At 33.5% G+C, this 25006-nt stretch overlaps 1 protein-coding gene across 4 annotated transcripts in view; it reads right to left on the minus strand.

Annotated features, from left to right (window-relative positions):
- The window catches only part of ERCC6L2 (ERCC excision repair 6 like 2), a 135026-nt gene that overhangs the window by 68937 nt on the left and 41083 nt on the right, over window positions 1–25006 (minus strand). For 3 of the 4 annotated variants that reach the window (XM_059143004.1, XM_059143006.1, XM_059143007.1), the window contains 6 exons: window positions 19434–19627; window positions 12108–12269; window positions 11501–11708; window positions 7905–8045; window positions 6775–6888; window positions 5740–5859 (listed from right to left, as the gene is read on the minus strand). In XM_059143004.1, coding sequence (XP_058998987.1) covers window positions 5740–5859; window positions 6775–6888; window positions 7905–8045; window positions 11501–11708; window positions 12108–12269; window positions 19434–19627 — 939 coding nt within the window. Of the gene's footprint in view, window positions 1–5739; window positions 5860–6774; window positions 6889–7904; window positions 8046–11500; window positions 11709–12107; window positions 12270–19433; window positions 19628–21141; window positions 21329–25006 lie in introns of all 4 variants that reach the window. The other variant, XM_059143005.1, reaches the window with a different exon arrangement.

Below are 25006 nucleotides of genomic sequence, written 5' to 3' on the forward strand. Positions count from 1 at the left end.
GTAAGCCCTGACTTCCAGACTTGATTTTGACCTCAAAATGTCAATAATTTGCCCCCATACACAGTGCTTTTAGGGATGGAGCAAATAATCCAAAGCCTATTTATAATAGTAATACTGTTATTTTTAAAACAGGCATTTCAACGTCTGGCAATGACAGTTCCAGAACACTGTGGAAAAGTAATCCACAAAGGAAAGAAAAGGAATTTTCTGAACTAAGCTTAAAATTTTTCTGAATTATGCAACAAAGACTTCAGCAATTTTGTTTATTCATTGATAAGCATTTAAACTTAAAATAAAAAATTATAAGCAATATAAGAAACATAAGACACTTTCAATAGTTGACTAACTCTAACCCCTGCGTCCAATCCCTCGGAAAAAGCCACAGAGTTAAAAAGAAAGCTACTCAGATAACCAATCAAATGGTGAATAAAAATGTCACAAATCAGGTAAACCTAATTTTAATACTCGCAGAACTTACAAAGTAAGCTTTGCATTTATTTGCAAAATAAGCTTTGCATTTACTTTGTTTTTTAATAAAACAACTGATTCTATATAAAGTATGTGCATTAGAGTTTCACATAATACATTAGCTTTTTAAAATTAAAAAACTTTGCTTTTTAGAGCAACTTTGGATTTATAGAAGAATGGAGTAGAATATACAGAGAACTCCCAGAGACTTCATTCCCCCATCTTGCACTTCTGCCCCTCTCCTGCACCCAGCTTTTCCTATTATTAACATTTTGCATTAGAGTGGTACATTTGTAACAACTGATGAATGAATAAATTATTATTAATAATATATAATCATTAACTATTATTATTACATCATTATTATTATTAACTAAAGCCTATTTACATTACCTACATTAGGGTTCATTCATTGTGTTGTACACTTCATGATTTTTTACAAATATATAATGACATGTATTCATCATTACAGTCTTACACAGAACAGTTTCACTGCCCTAAAAATTCCCTGTACTCCCTCTATGCATTCCTCCTTTCAAACCCCAGGCAACCACTTATCATTTTACTTTTTCTACAGTTTTGCATTTTCCAGAATGTCATATAGTTGGAATCATACAGTATGTAGCCTTTTAGACTGGCTTCTTTCACTTAGCAATATGCAATTAAATTGCCTTGTGTCTTTTTGTAGCTTGATAGTTCATTTCTTTCTATTACTGAATAGTATTCTATTGTCTGAATAACTGCAATTTATCTATTTACCTACTGAAGGACATCTTGGTTGCTTCCAAGTTTTGGAAGTTATAACTAAAACTGCTATAAATATCTGGGTGCAGGCTCTTGTGTGAGATTTTTAACTCATTTGGGTAAATACCAAGGAGTGTTGTAAATAACAATGTTCACAGCTAAGAAATCTTGGGCCTAAATCTTCTCAAATTAGGCCTAGAGATGAACATGACCCCTATATGATCCCAACAGCACTAAATTGGGTTTCCTGAATCTTTTTCCCCCAGCCCCTCACAGTAAGTGGCCCTGTGGTATTTCCCAAGGGAAGGGAAAATGAGGGTTCTTATCAGGGGAGTAAGTTCAGCTTGTGACCATCCATTTAAATAGAAGTTGAGATTAAAAAAAAAAAAGAAAAGAAAAAAGACCTTCACATATAAGAGAAAGAGGCTGAGTTCATGAGTGTAGCTTTGAGGGTATGAAGGGTACAATAAAGATTACATCAACAAACAAATTACAGCTGCAGGCTGATGAATAATAAGAAAAGCATAACCTGTATCACCTGAATTCAAGACACACATGCAACTTGGATTTCTTAACTCTCCCCAGAGGCAATAGGTTATATGCTTATACACTTTGTATCACTAAATCATCAGATGATGTTGACAATCAGATGATGATACACAATCTTAAAAATATAACCCTGGATTATTACTATCAGTCTCCATCTTGTTGGTGTTCTCTCACAAAACAAATAAATTACAGGCTTCTTTCACATATACAGACACCTACCCAGCCTCTAGCAACATGCTTGCTTTTTCCTTTCTAAAAATCGTAACAAAAATTAAATGTAATAATTATTTTAATCAGAAAACTCCAATAGGGGGCGCCTGGGTGGCTCAGTGGGTTAAGGCCTCTGCTTTCAGCTCAGATCATGGTCCCAAGGTCCTGGGATGGAGCCCCACATCGGGCTCTCTGCTCAGCAGGGAGCCTGCTTCCTCCTCTCTCTCTGCCTACTTGTGATCTCTGTCTGTCAGATAAATAAATAAAATCTTAAAAAAAAAAAAAGAAAGAAAACTCCAAGAGTATATTTTAAATCATATGTTGAGTATAAGAATATAAAATGTAGAGTTATAAAATTCATTTAATATCAAGAATAACTTTTTAGTGAAGAGTCATAAAAAATGCAATTTAAATATGTAACAACAGATAATACAGTTTTCACAGGAGGCCATGATTTCTGGCCTGGGAAACAAGGGGATAATAAGTGCTCAGATCCAAATTAATTGAGCTTTTTACATGGTTTTATTTAAAAATAAGGTCAGCAAAATGGATGATAAAAATAAACTATTCTTAGGAAAGATTGTTAGGAAATTTACTATTGTTAGGTTTGAATTATTTATTATGATAATAAATCATAGAATATTCTCACTAACACAGACTTATTTTAAAAATATACAACTCTTGGGGCGCCTGGGTGGCTCAGTTGGTTAAAGCCTCTGCCTTCAGCTCGGGTAGTGATCTCAGGGTCCTGGGATGGAGCCCCGCATCGGCATCATCGGGCTCTCTGCTCAGCAGGGAGCCCGCTTCCTCCTCTCTCTCTCTGCCTGCCTCTCTGCTTACTCGTGATCTCTATCTGTTAAATAAATAAATAAAATCTTTATATACAACTCTTAACTAAGTGGGTATAGAGAAAATACACCTCAACGTAATAAAGGCCATATATGACAAGACTACAGCTAACTTAACACTCACTGAAAAAAACTGAAAGCTTTCCCTCCAAGCTCAGGAACAAATCAAGGATGCCTCCTCTTGCCACTATTATTCAACATAGTACTAGAAGTCCCAGCCAGAGCAATTAGGCAAGAAAAAGAAATAAAGGCATTCAAATGGGAAAGGAAGAAGAAAAACTGTTCCTATTTATATATGGCATGATCTTATATACAGAAAACCCTAAAGACTCCACCAAAAAAACTGTTAGAACTAATAAATTCAATGAAGTACAATACAAAATCAGTCTACAAAAATTCATTGTCTGTCCATATACCAATAAGGAAATATCAGAAGAAGAAATTTTAAGAAAACAATCCCATTTACAACTGTATCAAAAAGAATAAAGTAACTAAGAATACATTTAACCAAGAAGGTGAAAGACCTGTACACGGAAAACTGTAAGACATTAAAGAAGACACAATTAAATAAAAAGTTATTCAGTGTTCATAGGTTGGGAACTAATGTTGTAAAATGTCCAACTGTTCAAAGCTTCTATAGATTCAGTGTAATCACCATCAAGATTCCAACAGCATTTTCCACAGAAATAAGACAAACAATACTAAAATTTGCATGGAACCACAAAAAAACCCATATAGTCAAAGCAATCTTGAGAAACAGCAAAAAACTGGAGGCATCACACTTCCTGATTTCAAACTATACCACAAAGTTACTGTAATCAAAACAGTATGCTGAGATTATGAAAAAAAAAAACAAAAAACAAAAAACAACAGTATGCTATTATAGAACAGATAAAGATTAATGAAACAAAATAGAAAGCCCAGAAATGAACCCACATATATACAGTCAACTAATTAATGACATAGGAACTAAGAATATACAATGGGGGAAAAGAGAGTCTCTTCAATAAATGGTACTGGGTGGGCGCCTGGGTGGCTCAGTGGGTTAGGCCGCTGCCTTTGGCTCGGGTCATGATCTCAGGGTCCTGGGATCGAGTCCCGCATCGGGCTCTCTGCTCGGCAGGGAGCCTGCTTCCCTCTCTCTCTCTCTCTGCCTGCCTCTCCATCTACTTGTGATTTCTCTCTGTCAAATAAATAAATAAAATCTTAAAAATAAATAAATAAATAAATAAATGGTGCTGGGAAAACTGAATAGCCTTATGCAAAAGAATGAAACAGATCTCAGTAAGACATCTGCACCCCCATATTTACTGAACATTGTTTATAACAGCCAAGATGTGGAAAAAAATGTTAAGTGTCTGTTGACAGAAAAATGGATGAAGAAAATGTGATATATACATGTATCATGGAATATTGAGACATAAAAAGGAAGGAAACCCTGGCATTTGCAACAACATGAAGGGTATTATGCTAAATGAAGTAGAAGAAAGAAAAACAAATATCCTATGATCTCACTTATATGTGGAATCTTAAAAAAAAATGCTTGTATTTATAGGTACAGTGAATAGATTGGTAGTTGCCAGAAACAGTGGGTGAAGGCAGGCAAATTGGGTGAAGGTGGTCAAAAGGTACAAATTTCCAGTTTTAAGTCCTGGGGATGTAATGTACAGCAACTGTATTACATATTTGAATGTAAAATGCTGTATTACATCTTTGAATGTTACTGAGAGTAGATCTTAAAAGTTCTCATCGGGGCACCTGGGTGGGTTGGGGCTCTGCCTTTGGCTCGGGTCATGATCCCAGAGTCCTGGGATCGAGCCCCACATCGGGCTCTCTGCTCAGCGGGAAGCCTGCTTTCCCCCCCTCTCTGCCTGCCTCTCTGCCTACTTGTGATCTCTGTGAAATAAATAAATAAAAATCTTAAAAAAAAAAAAATTTAAAAGCTCTCATCACAATAAAAAAGGCTATGTGTGGAGATGGATATTAACTAAATGTATTGTGATAACCATTTTGCCATATACTCATATCAAATCATTATGCTGTATACCTAAAACTAAAACTAACATAGTTATATGTCAATTTATCTCAATAAAAAAATACTTACACAAGTTTTTAAGGTAATATTCTTGGTTTTTATTTTATTTCATTGAATTTAGAGGTCCAAGCAAACTAAACTATGAGTTTATATAAATTAACTGCTAAAAATATTTCCAAGATTTTAAGAAAATGACCACCTGACTACTTAAAATCACTTATTTATTTAGCCAAAAGAAGTAACTTACTTTCTTCTTAATTAAACTATAATGCTGGGAATTGTTTGGTAATAATCTCTGAATCCATAAATAAAGATTCTTCATAGTTACTAAAGAGTTAAACAAAGTGACTGCAAAAAGGCTGGAAGCTATCAGCAATTCATGCAGCTGTCACAGGCAATGCCCCAAGGCCTGGGTCATGGCTGGAGAACCTAGCCTTATTTTTCCCACCCTCCCTCAGTAGAACAGCATCTATAGGTCAGTTTCCTAGTGTACAGCAAATGCTCCCTTGCTACAACTTGACACTTAGCAACTTTCCAATATAGATTGGCAGAAAATTCAGTTTAGACATAGATAATCTTCTTAAACATTTGAAGCTAAGCTATTATATATGTGGCAACAACATACATTTTTAAGAGGGCGTATATCTCATAAATCAATAAGGAAAGTCTGAAGTATATTTGATGTAAGCAATAATTGAGAACCTACTGCATGCATGGCTCATTGTAAGTTAGTAAATGATGATACGGCTACATCAGTTGTCTTTGGCCACAGTCTCTTCTGAATGATTGGGTATCTTTCTGATTAGTTAGTGTCTCCATCATACCACTGATAAATATTTTGTGTATCACGCTTATGTGTGTGCAGCCTGAAAGAAGAGCACTTACCTTCATTTTCCCACTGTATTTTGGATCAGAAAGGGTTTCAAAAGCTGCATCTTTGCTTTTCTGCACAAAATCTGGGAACTTGGAAAATACCTGATCACATATTCTTTTGATAAGTGTTTCCTTAGGAGGAAAAGATAGAAGAAAAGAAATTTCAACCGAACACATTTATATATATATATATAAATTGAGATTGTTTATGAAAACATTCTATTTAGAAGGAATATATTACTTTGAAGATATTATCTTCTCTAAGTCAGACTAATAATTTAGAAAAAGTTAAAGTGATAATATTAATTATATATGGCTTTGATGAGTTCTGAAATGATAGGACTAATAATTTTATCATTATTCTTTTTAATCTCTAAGTCAAGGACTCAAATACTTCCCAAAGAGCAAACAGTACTATCAAATAACAATATTAAATGCTTATTAGATTTTAAAATTATATTTGAACAGCATGAAGACTATAACACAAAAAGAAAATATAAAATTATATTTAAAAAGCCTTAAAAAGCAATAAAAAATAAGCCTTAAAGACTTCTTTTTATTTATGTGTGCTCTAGAATAAGATACAATTGAAATGATCAAAGTATATGATTGCATTTATTTCTAAACTTTGAAATTGCTGATTTTTGCCAACTTGGGATATAATCCTAATATTTAATATACAGATTACTGTAAATGTATTTTAATCCAGTAGGTTGGATAAATGGAGTTAGATACACTATTAATGGAATGAGACTGACTCATCAAATATCTTACTTAGTAATTGTATCATGTTAGGAAAACAAATAGAGCAGCACTAACAGAGGCATAAAAAAGGATTATTATTTTGACTTAGGCTTCAGTTTTCTCTTTAAAAAACTTAAAGAGCATATACTTCTTTGACACCTAAATTAAAACATGAGCAAGTTAGTTTCCTCTTCAACTACATATAAAAATAACTTAAAGATACTTGGCTATGGCATTTTATAGCAAATACAAAATCCTTATATCAACTAGCATCATAAAGAAATGTACAAAACCAACTCAAACCTGGTGTTTGGAGGTGCCAGTAGACTGCAGTAGTGCAACATGGTTGGCTACCTTCTGAAGGACGGCAAGGTAACTGAAATACAAGGTTTTCACTGTTTCACCATGTGAATTGGTCTGTAACCAGAAAAAAGAGAAAATAAAAACACGCAAGAGACTAACACAGCTATGTAACAAGTGACTTCATAAACTCTATCGCTCACACTAATGTTTATCATCTGGTCACTACTGGCACAATACATTCTGAGAAAATGATGGTCTGCCATTATGTAAAAAGATTCATGAATCACTTCATGTAGACTCACACTTTTGGTGATGTTTTTAATAAAAGAGGGGAGAAAGTCCTCATTCCAGAAAGCATCTACCCTCATGATACATAGTGGTAGAGAATGCTGCCATAAGAGGTTCCTGCTAATAAAAAATGGCACAGGGGCAGGGTCATACTTCACTGTCCCTTCTCTATCCTCTCCTTTATATTCCAAGGTGTCCGAGGAAACTTGCTATTATGAAAAAGTGACGTGGTTAAAAAAGAGCAAAACAAATGAGAGATTAAATAAATATCAATCTAGATAAATATTCAGGGTCCCTCGATGTACATGGATATTTGATAGATATCTTGATACTAAAACAGAGAGGTGAAAAAAGGGGCAGGAAATACAGATAGAAAGTTAAAAAATATAAACTAATATTTGTTGCTAAATAAAAATAAAATACTTTATTATACTAATACACAATTTTGATTAATTAACAGTCTATCAGAACAGCATTATAAGCCTGCTGTCAAAGACTAAGTTTATTATTGAGAAACTTCTGGAAATAAGATGAAGTCTCAAAATGAAGTAGGCTACTTCTCAATAAAAGCTGAAAGGGAGGATATCAAATTGAAGGTACTAGTTTCTGAGAGCTACTGAAAAACCAGTTTATTGGAAAGATATTTGAGTATTATATTTTGCTATGACTACTATTTGATATTGCAAAATACTTTTGAAAACTATTCCTTTTTGTTAACTTGTGGCTTCTAAAGATAAAGGACTGAGAAAAGGTTATTTTATCTGCTCCTTACCTCTGACACTGGAATAGAGAACAATGTAATCAAAAGCAAGATGTGAAGATAACCACCCAGAAATGCTTGCCTTATAACAACAATTTCTCCTTTTCCGGCCACTGCTGCAGCTACAAGGCTCAGAAGACTGAAGTATCAAAGTCATATCTTTTGTTTCTAGTACTGTTTGATAGACAGCTTTCTGAAAATCTGTCAGAGAACAATATACCATCTGCCAAGATGAAACATGAAGAATTATTGGTACTTTTTTTAATAGCAGTAATAATCACAATGTACACCAGATTTTAAAGACTTTAAGAGTGAAAACTGTTTATAAGCTATTATTCTTTTAGATATATTATTATGACCCTAAAGTATATAAATAACTCTATTTTCAAATAAATCTCATAGAGTTTGTTTTTCAATTGAAAGGAATCAAAATATGAAAAAACAAGTGTTTTCCTTATATATTCCTAAATATATTCTGGGTCTTTTCAGGGTTTCATACTATTAGCCCATAATGCAAGTAAATTACTACCGTTTAGGTCAAATAAAAAAACTAGATACGGAGGGGTGCCTGGGTGGCTCAGTTAAGCAAGTCTGCCTTCAGCTCATGTCATGATCATAGGGTCCTGAGATAGAGTCCCACATCAGGCTCCCTGCTTAGCGGGAAGTCTGCTTTCCCTCTCCCTTTCCCTCTCTCCTCTACTTGTGCTCTCTCTCTCTCTCCCTCAAATAAATAAATAAAATCTCTCTAAAAAAAATTAAAAACTGGGTAAGAAGAAAAGGGAAAACTTTAGAACAACAGTATGAATAGTACTTACTCAATTTCTTAAAAACTTAGAAAAAAATTTAAGACAATTATTACCATTTGTATTATAATTTGTATTTGATATCCTACTATAAATTCATCTAAGATTAATAAAGGTAAGAATTAGGAAAATACACATAAAAGCAACTACAAGTTTCTATTTTGTACTGAAATTCAAAAAAAGAAGAAAATTTGATAAAATCATGCCACTAAGTTATACAGGATATAATTTATCTTATATTTCTAGTAGCACCAGAAATTGGTAAAAGTCTTCTAGATGTAGCTGTATGTAACCAGGTCATAAAACCCATAAGATTTTGAAAAATGTGAATAAAAAGGAAAAGCCTTCTATTTATAAATACTTATATGTCTATATCTCTAAAACAGGCTATTACAAAAAATATGACAAATTCTTTTGATCGTTTCTTTTGCTGTACAGAAGCTTTTTTTAGATTTTATTTATTTATTTATTTATTTGACAAAGAGAGAGAACGCGCACGTGCACAAGCAGGGGGAACAGCAGAGGGAGAGGGAGAGGCAGGAGCAGTGAGCCTGATGCAAGACTCAATGTCAAGACCCTGGGATCATGACCAGAGTTGAAGGCAGATGCTTAACGACTAAGCACCTTAGGGTAACAGAAGCTTTGATGTCCGATGTAGTCTCACTTTTTTAAAAAAAGGTTAATTATTTTAGAAAAAGAGAGAGTGGGGCTGGGGGTTAGTGAGGGAGAAAGAGTGTTAAACAGACTCCACGCTGAACACTGAGCCTGACACAGTTCAGCTCAGCTCGGTGTCATGACCCTGAGATCATGACCTGAGCTGAAACCAAGAGTTGAGCTGAAACTTAACCAACTGCACCATCCACGTGCCCCATAGTTTTACTTCTTAATTTTGGTTTTGTTGCTTATACTTTTGATGTCATATTCAAAAACTCATCACCAAGACCAGCATCATGGAGCTCCTTCCCGTTTTCTTCTACGAGTTTTATACAATTATGACTTGTGTTTTAATCTTTAATGCATTTCCAGTTAATTTTTGTAAGTGGTGTAAGACTGGTGTCCATCTGTATTCTTTTGCATATGCATATCCAATTTTCCCACCACTTATTGGAAAGAGTATCCTCCTGTCTTACTCACTGAGTATTCTTAGCTCCCTTGTCAAATATTAGTTGACTGTATATGTGTGGGTTTGTTTCTGGGTTCTCTATTCTACTCTGCTGATTTATGTGTCTGTATTTATGCCAGTACCATACTGTTTTGATTACTATAGCTTTGTAACATAGTGTGAAATCAGGAAATGTGATGCCTGCCAACTTTGCTGTCCTTTCTCAGGATTGCTCTGTCTCTTTTGGGATCTACTGTGCTTCCATACACATTTTAGGAATGTTTTTTCTATTCCTGTAAAAATATGCCACAGGAATTTTGACAGGGATTGCACTGAATCTATACATGGCTTTGGGTAGTATGGATATTTTAGCAATATTGATTCTTCCAATCCACGAAAAGGGGTATCCTTCCATTTTTTGGTGTCTTTTCAATTTCTTTCATCTTAACAGTTTGCAGTGTTTAGGTCTTTCACCTCCTTGGTTAAATTTATTCCTAAGTACCTTAAAACATGTAGTAACATTTACTAAACAATTCTCACATGCCACACACTTCAGAGCAACCATGTAAGGCAGACACTGTTATCATCATTTTTTAAAAAATAATTTATTTATTTATAACACAGAGAGAGATCTCAAGTAGGCATTAAGGCAGGCAGAGAGAGAGGGGAGGGAAGCAGGCTCCCTGCTGAGCAGACAGCCCGATGCAGAGCTCGATCCCAGGACCTGAGCCAAAAGCAGAGGCTTTAACCCACTGAGCCACCCAGGCACCCCTCATCATTCTTATTTAACAGGTAAAGAAACCAAGGTTTGGGAGACTTAGCAAATTGCTCACGGTCACAAAACACCTAAGTAGGGGAGCCAGGATTCAAGTCTACATTATTTCATTTCAGAGCCCAAGTTCTAAACACTTTGTACACAATTCTCTCTTCATATATTTATAGTTACTGTTCCTAGTGGACAGATAACTAAATAATATATGTAAAGTTATACAAAATATTTTTTAAAATGGGGGTTCATTAACGACTCCAATTAAACAGTAACATTTTCTTTAGATCAAAGAGTCAACTTCCCCAACTTGTATATTTTCCTTTCAAATCTACTTTTTAAAGTAATAATCAATGGGATATCCTTGGATGAGAGAGTATCTAATAGTATTGCCCATATTTGGGACATTAATTAAGCTTTGTTCATAGTAATTTATAGAACCTTTATTCCATTACCTGAGTTAGAAGAACCACAAGATTAAAAACTATAAAAGAGGACCACTATATTTTTAAACAATTGACAGAATTTAATTGTAACTTTCCTAAAATTCTTCAAATTAAGTTAATTGTATAACTATAGATAATATTCTAAAAGAAACAAACCTATAAAAGTTTTTAATCACTGAAGTCCTATAGCTATTATTAAGGTCTCAAAGAATTCATGGGCAAAATATATGAAGGGCAAAATATGAACAGAAGATAAATTAGGGAGAGAGTTCTTCTTTCTTCAGTGAGAAAGAATTATACCAAAAGCATTCTTATAAAATAAGAAAAATGAATTTAATGTATACTAATAAAAAACCTGTTAGCTAACCTGTTAGATTGGGCTGAATTAGTGCTTTCTGAATTTGCACACTGAGTAAAAGGCAAAAAACTATATTCATAAAATACCACAGGAGATAGATAGATTTCCTCTTAAAAAAATTTTTTTTTCAGAAAAAAATAAAACATGAGAAATTAATAATTAAATGATGGTAAGTTAATAATTTAAAAAAATGCAATTCTCACCCGGTCTTCCTTCTTAGGCAATTGATCCTTGATTAGAGCCTTGGTACGCCTGAGAAACCACCCAGACATCTTTTTCGCAAGCCTTTGCATGGCCTTTCGGCCAGTGGCTAGTTCTCTTTTTGTTGCTGTGTGTCTCTGACCATGTTCTACTGGGTCAGAAAACTGCTTCTTGAAGTGGATCCTACTACCTAAAAGTCCTGGCACAGCCCTTTATAAAGACAATTAAAAAAATATGACAGCTTTATTAAATTATCTAAAAAGACACACAATGACTTCTTTTTGCTTCTAAGAAATATACTAAGTCACTTGTTCATGAGTGATAACAATAACAAAATGCAAGGAAAGAGAATGTTTTTTCTTTATGACATTTCAGAAAATAACTCTAAGATGACAGAATTGGTTAAATAAGTTCAGTTATTTACCTCAGGGGCCAAGAATAATATATAAAGACAGGCATTCATGGGACTTTCTATATACTGTGTTTGGGACAAACACATCCATAAACACACACAATTTTTTTTAGAAACTATTAATTAGCAAACAAGGTAATATTAAGTTAAAGAAATATGAAAAATTTTCCAAAACGGACAAATTACTTTTCACTCACCAGTCCATAACACACCACAGTTCTTTCATGTTGTTCTGAAGAATGGTTCCAGTGAGGCCAATGCGGACATTACATTTCAAAGCTTTCATAACTTCTGTTATTCTAGCCTTTGGATTCTTGATTCTATGAGCTTCATCTACAATGACAGCCGACCATTCCAAACTGCAAGATGAGAAAAAAGTGGGGAAATGTTGAGAAAATTTCTCTTTTTTACTCTGTATCATGTTTAGAGAGCAGCTTTCTCTACCAAAGCTGTAGAGTGTTTTCCCTATTCACTCTGTGATGATTCCATAGGATTCTCCATTAGGGCAATGGTTCTGGGTTTGGACAACCCATAAAAGTAAAATGTATAGGAAGACAAAGGGCATAGATTCTGTTTAATGATGGTGGAATGAAAAAGTCATCTAAACATCACTAAAATGAATGTTTAGAATCAATTTTTACCCCAGTAGCAATGAGCTCCCATAGTAGTGAGTCCACTAAAACAAAATAAAACAAAACAAAGCCCCATGGAGAAATGATTGATTTCAGACATGCAGCAGAGGAAATAATGAAGAGCCAGAAAACACAGATGTAGCCATAGACAAATGAGGGAATGTCCAAAGGACACAAAAGCCAAACTAATTGGAAAATTTGAGCATCATTAAGAATAATGATTGTAACTCAATATAAAACACTGAATAAATATAAACCCCAAAATTCTAGGGAAAAAAATTAATTTAGATCCTAACCTCACACTATAAACAAAAATAAACTCAAAACAGAACATAGTCCTAAATATAAAAGTCAAAACTTTAAAACTTATAAAACATAGGGAAAAAATCTTGTGGATTCTGAGTTAGGCATAAGTTTCTTAGATATTACACCAATAAAAAATTTTTGATGAGTTGTACTTTATTAAAGTTAAAAACCTCTGTTCTTCTCAAGAAACCATAGGAAAATGAAAGACATGCTACAGACTGGGAGAAAATATTTGCAAATCATAATCTGGTAAAGAGCTTATATTCAGAATATATAAAGAATTATTACAACTCAACACAAGTTAAAACAATCCAATTTTTAAAATGAGTAAGATATTTTAATAGACAGCTAACCAAAGAAAATATACAAAGGACATATATGTACATAAAAGATTCTCAACTTCTTTTGTCATTAGAAAAATGCAAATTAAAATCATAAGATACTGCTACCCATTTGAATGGCTATAACTGTAAGAAGATTGACAATATCAAGTGTTGACAAGGATATGGAGAAATGAATCCTCATACACTGTTTTTGGGAAAGTATAGTTACTTTTCTTTTTTTTTTTCTATTCTTTTTTTTTTTTTTTTGGTGCAGCTACTTTTCTAAAACAATTTGTCAGTTTCTTAAAAAATTAAATATCTCCTAACACCCAGCAATTCCATTCCTAAGTATGTGTCAAAAAAACCCCAAAAAGACAGAAAATTTACATCCATACAAAGACTTGTACATAAATGTTCACAGCAGCATTATTCATGACAGCCAAAAATTGGAAACAATCCAAATGTCCATGCACTGATGAAATGATAAACAAAATGAGGTATATACATATAGTAGTACTATTAAACAATAAAAAGCAACAAACTATTGAAATATGCTACAATATGATGGACCTATGATGTTAAGTGAAGGAAACCAAACACAGAAGACTACATAGTGAGTGATTCCATTTACATCAGATTTCCAGAAAAGGCAAATCTATTACAAAGACAGAAAACAGATTGCATTGCTTGAAACTGGAAATGGGACCATAGATTGACTCGAACCAAAAAACTTTTTGAGGTGATAGAAATGTTCTAAAACTGGACAGTGGTGATAATCGCAACCATATACATTTACTAAAAATTATTCTATACTTATACTGGGTATATTCTATGGTATGTCAAATCTACCTCGTTAATCCATTAATCCACAGTGACACTCAAAAAAGGGGGAGATGGAAGGAAAACTTTGCTATTATTATAGATGACCATTATAGCAACATCTTAGTCTGAAAGTTGGCCAAAGAATCAAGCATTTGCCTTGCTTTTTTGTTGATATTATAGTTAATTCCTTATTAAAGGAGACTGCCAGTTAATAAGTGTAGAAGAAATTATAAATTTAGGAAAAAAAAACAATAAAATAACAGATAGAGGCAAGAATAATTTTTGTATGCTAATATCGCTAAATAAAAGAACTGAAGGATCAGAATATTCAAATACTGGCAAAGTATCACCATACAAATTACTACTAATTGTAAAAGGAAAAACACAACTTTATAATGTCTGATGTCCATTTCTTTAGCCTGTAGGACAAACTTGGCACCATTAATAGTGAAACAAGCTGACAATATCTCCTGAAGTAATGTAATATGAAGCCCACAGCCTCACTTATGAAGTATTCTTATCAAAAATGTTTAACCTGGGGACGGCTGGGTGGCTCAGTGGGTTAAAGCCTCTGCCTTCGGCTCAGGTCATGATCCCAGGGTCCTTGGATCAAGCCCCATATCAGGCTCTCTGCTCAGCAGGGAGCCTGCTTCCTCCTCTCTCTCTGCCTGCCTCTCTGCCTCCTTGTGATTTCTGTCTGTCAAATAAATAAATAAATCTTAAAAAAAAAATCTGTTTAAAAATGTTTGACCTGAATCTAATTAAGACTTTAGACCAAAACTGGCTTATAGAAACATAGATGCTAAAGGAATACACTGTTCCCTGAGAAAGTAAATAGATGAAGCTAATATTTGAGATACCCTAAAAGACAACTGGCCTAATCCCCTCAAAATATTGTATAATAAAAAAGTGCAGGGGCGCCTGGGTGGCTCAGTGGGTTAAAGCCTCTGCCTTCGGCTCGGGTCATGATCTCAGGGTCCTGGGATAGAGCCCCGCGTCGGGCTCTCTGCTCAGCGGGGAGCCTGCTTCCCCCCACCCCCCGCCTGCTTGTGATCTCTTTCTCTCTGTCAAATGAATAGATAAAATCTTTAAAAAAAAAAAAAAAAAGTGCAGTTGGGGGAATGTCCCAGATTAGAAGGGACTAAATAGATTTAATCAACAAATCCATCATTTGAACATTTATTAAACCCTGCTTTGGAAATACTGGATTTTATTTTACTTTAAGAGTTTATTTATTTATCTGACAGACAGAGATCGCACATAGGCAGAGAGAGGAGGAAGCAGGCTCCCCATGGAGCAGAGAGCCCAATGTGGGGCTCCATCCCAGGATCCTGGGATCACAACCTGAGCTGAACGCAGAGGCGTTAACCCACTAAACCACCCAGGCACCTGGAAATACTGGATTTTAATAATATTTTGAAGATAAGTAAGGAAATTTAAATAGCTGTTAATCTTCTTAGGTGTGAAATGATAACGTGGTACAAGAAAAAATATAATTAGTGGTAAGTATATAGATGTTCATATACTGTTACTTCAATTTTTCTATAGGTTTGATAATTTCTTAATATAAAGTTGAAAAAGAACAAAAGAACAAAGAAAAAGGAAAAAACGACCACAAAATTTTAGCACCTGGGAAGAAGATGGACAAGATGACTTACAAAAGCAGAGAAAGCAGTAGCTATGCCAGTAGTGGAGAGAGCCAAAAAGTAATCTGATTCATATTATTGAGGTCTTAAAAAGCTAGGAATTGGTGGTATCAGATGCCTCTGGAAATTGGAGTTATGTAAATGTTCAAGTCTAAGAAGCAACTGGATCTCCTAGATAGTAGTCCCTACTCCATAAAATAGTAAGCAAAAGAGGGCAAAATCCTCATTTTCTTAAGAAGAAATCAGTGCTGAAAACTAAAAATAAAATTAAAATTAAATTAAAATTAAAAGTTGTAGTATAAAAATGATCTTTAGAGATATGGAGGTAAAAGTAGGAAGATAAGTAAAAGAATTGAAGGTAGTTGTGTCTGAAGAAGGGTTTATAGAGGTGGCAGAAAGGAGTGAATTGCAGTTTTTTCATATTTGGTTCTTTAAATAATATACATATATAACTGATAAAAATAAAAGTAAAGCAAAATATAATAATAATAATAAAAAGAGATACACCTCACTCGTATAGTGTGTTTACTCTGGATTATCTATGATCAGTGTTTAATCCTGTTCTATCACAAAGTGCTATTCTCACAAAAATTATTTAATATTTGATCACAGCATAATATACAAACTTGTTGAATCACTATGTTGTACACCTGGAACTAATATAACATGTATGCCAACTATACTTCAAAAAAAAAAAGAAACCAGACTGCAGCAACTCTAAAACAGGATTACTTAATATTTACTCAAATGAAATATAAACTATTTTGAACATTTGTCAAAATGAAGCCATTTGAACAAATAACAGAATGCTATATATAACAAACACTGTAACATTTAACTTTTCAATTTTACACAGAAATCTGGGACACATACCTAGAAAACTCCACTTCAGAATTCTTATTTAATATTTGTAACAATCACAGAAAATAACTGCTTAACAAATATTTATTCAGCAAGTATTATGTGTTGGAAGTGTAATAAGCACTGAAATACAGAAATTATCCTACACCAAAGTCCTCACAGTCTAAAAGGGCAGACAATTAAAAATTAAAATATGATTGATGTTATGATGAATGAATATCTCACTGATATTTATGTAAGTGCAGACCATCTTTTGGGGTCATATAAAATATTAAATAAGAGCATAAGTTCTGGAGTTAATTGGTCAACGTTTAAATTTCATGTCATGTAGGCTTTGGTGAGCTACTTAACTTCTCCCTACCTCAGATTACACTTATTTTTCTGATCACATCCATAAAACAGGAGCAGGCTATTAGCTTCTAAGTGAGGTGAAATCAAATTCTAGAGCTGACAAAAATGGAAGCCCCCCTTACTAATAATTATATATAATGTAAATGGACTAAATACTCCAAATAAAAGGCAGGTTATCAGAATGGATAAAAAAGCAAGATCTATCATTAACCACAATGGCTCATTTTAAATATAAAGAATCAATATATTCAAATAGAAAGACAGAAAATGATAAACATTCATTAAGTATAAGAAGATTATTGTCTACACTGATATCAGATAAAACTTCAAGATGTAAAAAGAACATTTCTTAAGATAAAAGGATTAATCATAAGAAAAAATATTCATCTTCAATGTGTGTATACCCAATAAGAGCTTCAAAATATATGAACTAAAAGCTGACAGAACTCAAAAGAATTTAAAAATATACAAGCATAATTGAAGATTACATTTTTCTCTCAGAAATTATAAAACCACAGAAAATTAGTAAAGACAACACTTAAGAACAACTCCTAACCAACTTGACTTTATTGATGATTATAGAATAACTGTAGAATAAATATTTTTTCATGTAGACATCATTCAGAAAAATGCAAATTATAGAACAAAGTATTATTACAGACACACTAAAATATCTAAAAACAAAAAGACTGATAATGCCAAAGGTTGGTGAATATATGAGCAACTGAAGTCCCATAGATTGTTAGTTGGAATAGAATGGTACTCGGGAAAGTGGTTTGGCAGTTTCTTCTAAGTTAAACCTACACTTATGTAACCCAACAATTCTACTCCCAGAAAATGCAAATATGTCTACCCAAGATAAATGAAAATGTATGCTTAAAAAAAGGCTTCTACAATAATACTCCTTAGTTTTACTTATGATAACCAAAAACTGGAAAACCCAAATATAAATATCTATCCTCAAATTAATGGGTAACAAAATGTGATATATTCATAAAATGCAATACACCTCAGCATTAAAAAAGAACAATCACAGATACATCCAATATCATGGATGAATCTCAAAAATACTATGATGAGCAAAAAAATTATGATGTACCAGACACAACAATTCTAGAGACTAGAAATCCAAGATAAAAGTGTTGGGAGCTTTGGTTTCTTCTGAGGCCTTTCTCCTTGGCTTATGGATGGCTGCCTTCTTGTTGTGTCCCCATGTATCCTGTCCTCTATGCACTCAAATTCTTAGTATCTCTTTCTCTTCTAAGGGCCCCAGAGGGATTGGACTAGGCTACCTTAATGGCCTCATTTTAACCTAATACCTTCTTTAAAAATATTATTTCCAAATACAGTTACATTCTGATGTCCTGGGGGTTGGGACTTGCACATGCACGTTTGGAGGGGACACAATTTAGCTCATAATAAGCCTCCTAAGTTAACTTGTTCCATTTAGTTTGGTTCTCCTCTGTCTTGCACCCACACCAGATAGGTTACTTACAAAATGCAAATCTGACCATTTTTATTAGTAATTCATTGGAAACATCTCTAGGACATTTTACTACTCTAAGAATAAAGACCTCTAATTTCTAGGCAGCTTTCAATATCTTTTATAATCTGTTCTTGCTTACCACACAGTTGTCTCCCAGCCACTTCCTCTTACACATATGCTGCAGCCATGAGATACAGAAAGCATCAGAACTGCTTTCATTTATTCAAAAGTGGTCTGTGATGTTTGTGGGCTGAAGGCCTCTGCAAATGCTCTTTGCTCCTTCTTCCTGCATTACCCTTCTACTCTTCAACTCTTACCATAATTCAATTCTTACACAGCTCATAGGTCATCTTCTCTGGGAAGCTTCATGACAACTCTCCTCACTCCAACAGAGTTAGGTCCCTTATGTGCTTCCACAACATCCTCTGTTACATATTATAACACTCACATGGCTTTATAGTTACAGCTCTAGATGCCTCATAAAAATCTCAAGACTCAGGTAGGCATAAGCCAGTTCATTTCTTTTGGGTACTTAAAGTCCTGGAACCCTGATTCTCAATATGTATATGTATTTTTTGCCACTCAACATTAGCAACAGATTCCCATAATTAAAATCATTCATGAAAATTGCTTAGTCTAGAGGTAACATACGCATAAAATTTAGGACAGTATTACCCCTCTTTAACATGCATTGTTTGGAGATAGAATAAAGGAAATAAAACAGACTGTATAAAATCTGATGCAGGTTTTGTTTTGTTTTCAGACAGGGTGGGAGATGGCTGGAGAGAGAGAGAAAGAATATTAAGCAGGCTCCACACCCACATAGAGCATGATATGGGTCTCAATCCCACGATTCTGAGATCATGACCTGAGCCAAATTCAAGAGTGGGATGCTTAATTGACTGAACCACCCAGGCACCCCACAGGTTTTTCCCTTTTAGAGAATAAATTATTATAAAGTATTTCAGTAATTCTGAAATGAAATGAAATTATACTAAGGAATATTTAGAACTTTTTAAAAAATCACTATATAAAGGTATAAATACAATGGGTATAAACAGAATATTAATGCACTCATTTCCATTATTCCCATTACCTGTTAAGTTCCTCCAGACATAAACGTAGTGTTTCATAAGTTGTTAGAGCAATTTCACATTTCCTCTGCTTTACACGAATCAGTTCGTTGTCTTTTTTGTTACCATGTAAAATAGTGACTCTGAAATATCCCCAGGTGTCCAATTCATCCCTCCAGTTGTAGAGGACAGAAAGAGGAGCAACTATTAAGAACATCTAAAAGAAGAAGAAAAACAAAATTATGATATATTTTTGTAAAAAATGGAAAAAAGTGAAATCTGGAATATCAATAGTCCTTTGCTTTCATTTTTGACACTGCAATTAATAAAAATAAATACAACTTAGTGACTGGATATATCTGGATATAAAAAAGCCATCAAAAAATATTTTGTTGTTTATCTTTGTATTAGAAGAAAACAGGTATCTAACTTTGTCCAAAGAAAAAACTGTTCTTATTCCCCTCCCTCATGCCCCCGGAAAAAGGAGCTGACAGGTTAGAGAGAAACAATTCTCCAAAGCAGAAAAAAGAGTTTAATCAGGACCCAAATAATAACTTCAAGAGCCAAGTTGGTCATACAAATATGTAAAGCAGGCCAGGTTTTTTTCTTGAAATATATGGTTTTCTGAAGCTCTCTTTCCTTTGTACAACCTTAGTACAAGTCCTCTCTCCTTTCTCAGATACTGTCAGTTGAAGACCTCAAAAACTCATTAAAAAATTGAAACAATTCGAAGAAATCCCCTACCTCTTTTCTCACTAGATCAGTAATCTATCTATATTTATTTGCAAACATTCTGCTCTCCTACACATTACCATGGGTCAACTAACCATGTTCTTATCTAAAGACAAACCCTAAACTTATACAGTGGCTGCCATCACTTCTTGTCAATCTAAAGTTAATGCTGGAGAAATTGCCCGAATCTCCCTTATGTATCTAACTTTCCCCTTTTAATGAACCATATCCATCCACAAGCTAGTAAGTCCTAATATTTCCAGGGTTAAAAAAAAAAAACCCAAAACAATACCAAAATCCCCTTTGTTAACCTTATATGTCTCTTTAGCTATTTCCCATTAACTTTATTGCCTTTCTATCAATGATACTCAGGAATTATCAATACTTAATTGCTCTTATTTACTTTCTTCCTGTTCTCTTTTGAATTCATATAAATGACTTCTGTCCTAACCCCTCCAATCAAAGTAATCCTTATCAAGATTAACAATATGTATCTGCTTAGTCTTAAAGGAATGTTGGGGTTCCAGTGATCTTCCCTGTAAACTAACTCCAAATCCTGTGGTCATTACCCATTTTAATTTTGTAATGTTTTTATTTCTCACTGTTATCATTACTTCTGAGCTATTATATTTAATAATGTTACAAGTTTCTTCCCTAAAGCTTTATATTTGTCATACTTGATAAAGATGAACTAATTAAACATACCAAAAATTTTCAGTTTAGCAAAAAATTAAATAACACAATACTAGTCTAAATCCTGCTCTCGCTTCTGTGAAATATTTCAGGTAGGCCATTTGACAGCTGTAAGAAGTCAAATCTGACTCTTTTGGAAAGAGAAAGAATAAAAAAAGAACAAAAGATTAACAAACTCGATGTGAAAGTTCCTTTTTCAACCCCATCATCAAACACACACAAATACTTCTTGTCATACTTGATTCACCTCAAATACTTCTGCCTATTGGCTTGGAGTTTATCTTATGAATTCCATTATTCCCCTACCTTCAAAAATACAAAATTTGGGATCCAAGTACTTAATCCAAGTATAGTCTCATTCCCTCCCCTCATTTTTGTATATTACAAGATGAAAATGATGGGTCCAAACTCCATTGCTCACTTTGAGCTGTTTTCCAGTTCAGGTATCATTCATCAAAGTTGGCAATGAATCTAAAGACTCCTAGAATCAGCCCTAAGATTCAAAAAGTTTTAAAATTAAGACATTTCTTATTATTGGTCTTTGAAATTGCAAAACATAAACAAAATGGTTCGGTAACTTGTTTTAATACTTGAAAAAGTCAGAGAACTGAGTTTGTCATGTACAAAGTCCAGAGAAAGTGTATAAGAAGAAGAATGTAAAGTATTCACTACCATGCTGTGAACAATATTTCATTTAACAAGCCTTATTTAAGGAAAAGATGCCAAAACAATAAAATGGAAAGCAGTGTCCAGTTGCTAAATCACTGCACACAAAGCAACTGTATTTGTTATTCTGAAGCTAAGAAACAATTTTATAAAACTAGATCTAAAATTTAATACAAACATAATTAAAAATTTCTCACTTAAATATTAGTAAAATCAACAGAGGCCACATTTAATTGTTCAACTAGAGAATACTGAATTACTTTTATCTCTTTCAACAAATCTATCTCAATTACTGAAAACCATGATTTTAAAGTTTGATTCTTCATGCACTACAGTCTTAGGAGGATGATGTGATGTGGACTGTACAAAATACCTAAAGATGGTCTTCATGTGCAATGATTTTTATGGTAGAAAAGTTATCATACCATTATTGAGTACTTGCTGTGTGCCAAGGGCTGGACAAAGTAGTTGACAAATATTAATTCAAGGATTTTACAAAGAAATGCCATCTAGTAGAAATATTTAGTATTTCCTTTCTAGAGGATGAGATGAGATGAAAAAACTGAGATGTAGAGATGTTAAATAACATACCCAAGATCATACTGCTATTAGGTGGCAAAATAAGTATTCAAACCCATGTCTGTCTAATTCCAAAACCTGTAACCACCATTATATATCATATTGTTACTATATTAACTCAGGAAGTCCATGACTGTGAGAAATATAGCTCTCATTTACCACTGCAATTCCAGATCTTTGTATCGCATTTAGAAAAGAAAGGTGTTCAAGTGATAAATGAAATAATAAATGCAACCATGCATGTCAGTACCAGGTTAGGAACAGCAATGTATATTCAGAGAATAACAACAGACAAACAGGACGAAAGCAAAGGTCCACACAGGAGGAAGTGAGATATTAAAGTGAAAGTGAAAGTGACATATTCCTCCACACAAAAGGAAGTAAGATATTAAAGTGAAAAATAATATGTATCTTTATATAGAGAGAAATGGCAGACTATAAAACTGAAATTTTTGCTATATAACTCAAAGTTCTAAAAAATATTCCCATAATTATGTCTATAATGTTAATTCATTTAAAAATGCCAAAAGTAATTAATTTAAACACTATTATGTATAACTGGTAACTTTTCCTTTTGGAATGCTGTGGCTATTTAACATATGGGAATTTAAGTTTAGAATCCATTCTAGTCATGGATTTATCTAAATCATTTTTTAGAAAAGCAGCATAAAAATTATACCAAAACCAGACATTCTTCAAAAATAGAAAATTACAGGCCAATATCACTTAAATTAATGGACAGCAAACCAATAAATATAAAACCTTTCAATTAAACAAGAAAAGTAAATAAGGGATGAAAATGGAAATGACAAGTAAACAAATTTGTAGAAAATATAAGTAAAACAATAAAATGAACAGTAAACAGGTGATGGAGAAGGCGAGCACTTGCTGTAACAAGCACAGGGTATTGTATGGAAGTGTTGAATTACTATACTGTACACCTGAAATCAGCATTACACTGTATGTTAACTAAAAAGAATTTAAATAAAGATTTTAAAAAATAAACAATATGCTATTGAACAAACAAAAGGTCAACAGAGAAATAAAAAAAAATATCTTGAGACAAATGAAAATGGAAATAAAGCATACCAAATATATAGGATGTAGAAAAGTAGTTCTGTGAGAGAATTTCACAGCAATCTATGCCTACCCCCACCCCCAAAATAAGAAAAATCTCAAATAAACATCCTGGCTTTACATCTCAAAGAACTAGAAAGAAGAATAACACCCAAATTTGGTAGAAGAAAGAAATAACAAAGATCAGAATGGAAATAAACAAAATAGAAACTAAAAAGACATTTAAAAAATCAGTAAAACTAGGAGCTGCTTCTTTGAAAATATAAAACCGATAAAACTTTAGCTAGACTCACCAAGAAAAAGGAGGGAGGGCTCAAATAAAATCAGAAATGGAGATCTTACTGACTGATATTACATACACACAAAGACTCAAAAGAGAGTACTATGAACCATTATGTGCTAACAAATTGGAAAGCCTAAAAGAAATCGCTATTTTTCTAAAAACCACAACCCTCCCTGAGTGAATCATTAAAAAAAGAGAGAATCTGAATATACCAATTAGTAGTAAGATGAATTACTACTGATTTTTTTGTTAGTGTTTTGTTTTTGATTAGTAATCAAAACAAAACACAAACAAAATCCAGTACCAGGTGGTTCAATAGAAAATTCTACCAAATATTCAAAGAAGAGTCAATACAAATCCTCCTCAACCTTTTCTCTCTTTTTTTTTTCTCCTCAAACTTTTCTAAAAAATAGGAGAAAATTCATTTTACAAGTCCAATGTTACCCTAATACCAAAACCAGATGAGGACACCACAACAAAGGAAAAATCCTTGATGAACATAGGTGTAAAAATCCTCAACAAAATATCAACAAAGTCAATTCAGAAATAATCGAAAGGATCATACACCATGATCAAGTGGTTTTTGTTCCAGGCATTCAAGGATGGAATGTTAATATTGTTCAACATCTGCAAATCAATCACATGATACACCACATTAACAAAATGACGAATAAAGATCACATGATCATCTTAATAGATGACAAAATTCAAAAACCATTTATGATAAAAACTCTCAACGAAGTAAGTATAGAGAGAAAGTTTTTCAACATAATAAAGGCCATATAACAAGCCACAACTAATATTATACTCAATGGTGAAAGATAAAAACTTTCCTCTAAGATCAAAAACAAGACAAGAATGCTCTCTCTCACCACTTTTATTCAACATAATCTTGGAAGTCCTAGGCAGACCAATTAGGAAGGGAGGAAGGGAGGGAGGAAGGGAGGAAGGAGGGGAGAAGGGGGAAAGGAAGAAAGGAAGGAAATCCCAGGTGCAAAATAAGAAGAAAATTGTCAATGTTTGCTTAGGAGATGATATTGCATATAGAGAACACTAAGGACTCCACAAAAACAAACAAATAAACCTGTTAGAATAAGCAAGTTCAGCATAGTTGCAAGAAACAAAATTAATATACAAAAATCTGTTGCTTTTCTATACACTAACAACATACTATCAGAAACAGCAACGAAAAAATAATCTCACTTATAATTACATCAAAACGAGTAAAATACCTAGGGATAAATTAACCAAGGAGGTAAAAGACCTGGACACTGAAAACTACAAGCCACTGCTAAACCACAGAAGGGGCACCTGGGTAGCTCAGTCAGTGGAATGACCAACTTGATTTTGGCTTGGGTCATGATCTCAGGGTCCTGGGACTGAGCCCAGCATCAGACTCCAGGCTCAGTGTATTAAATAAATAAATCTTTTTAAAAAAGAAACTACAGAAGACACAAAAAATGGAAAAATACTCCATTCTATGGTTTGGAAGAACAAATATTGTTAATATGTACCTACTACCCGAAGCAATCTATAGATTCAGTTCAATCCCTATAAAATTCCAAT

The sequence above is a fragment of the Mustela lutreola genome, chromosome 12 (assembly GCF_030435805.1).
Source record: "Mustela lutreola isolate mMusLut2 chromosome 12, mMusLut2.pri, whole genome shotgun sequence".
NCBI lineage: Eukaryota > Metazoa > Chordata > Mammalia > Carnivora > Mustelidae > Mustela > Mustela lutreola.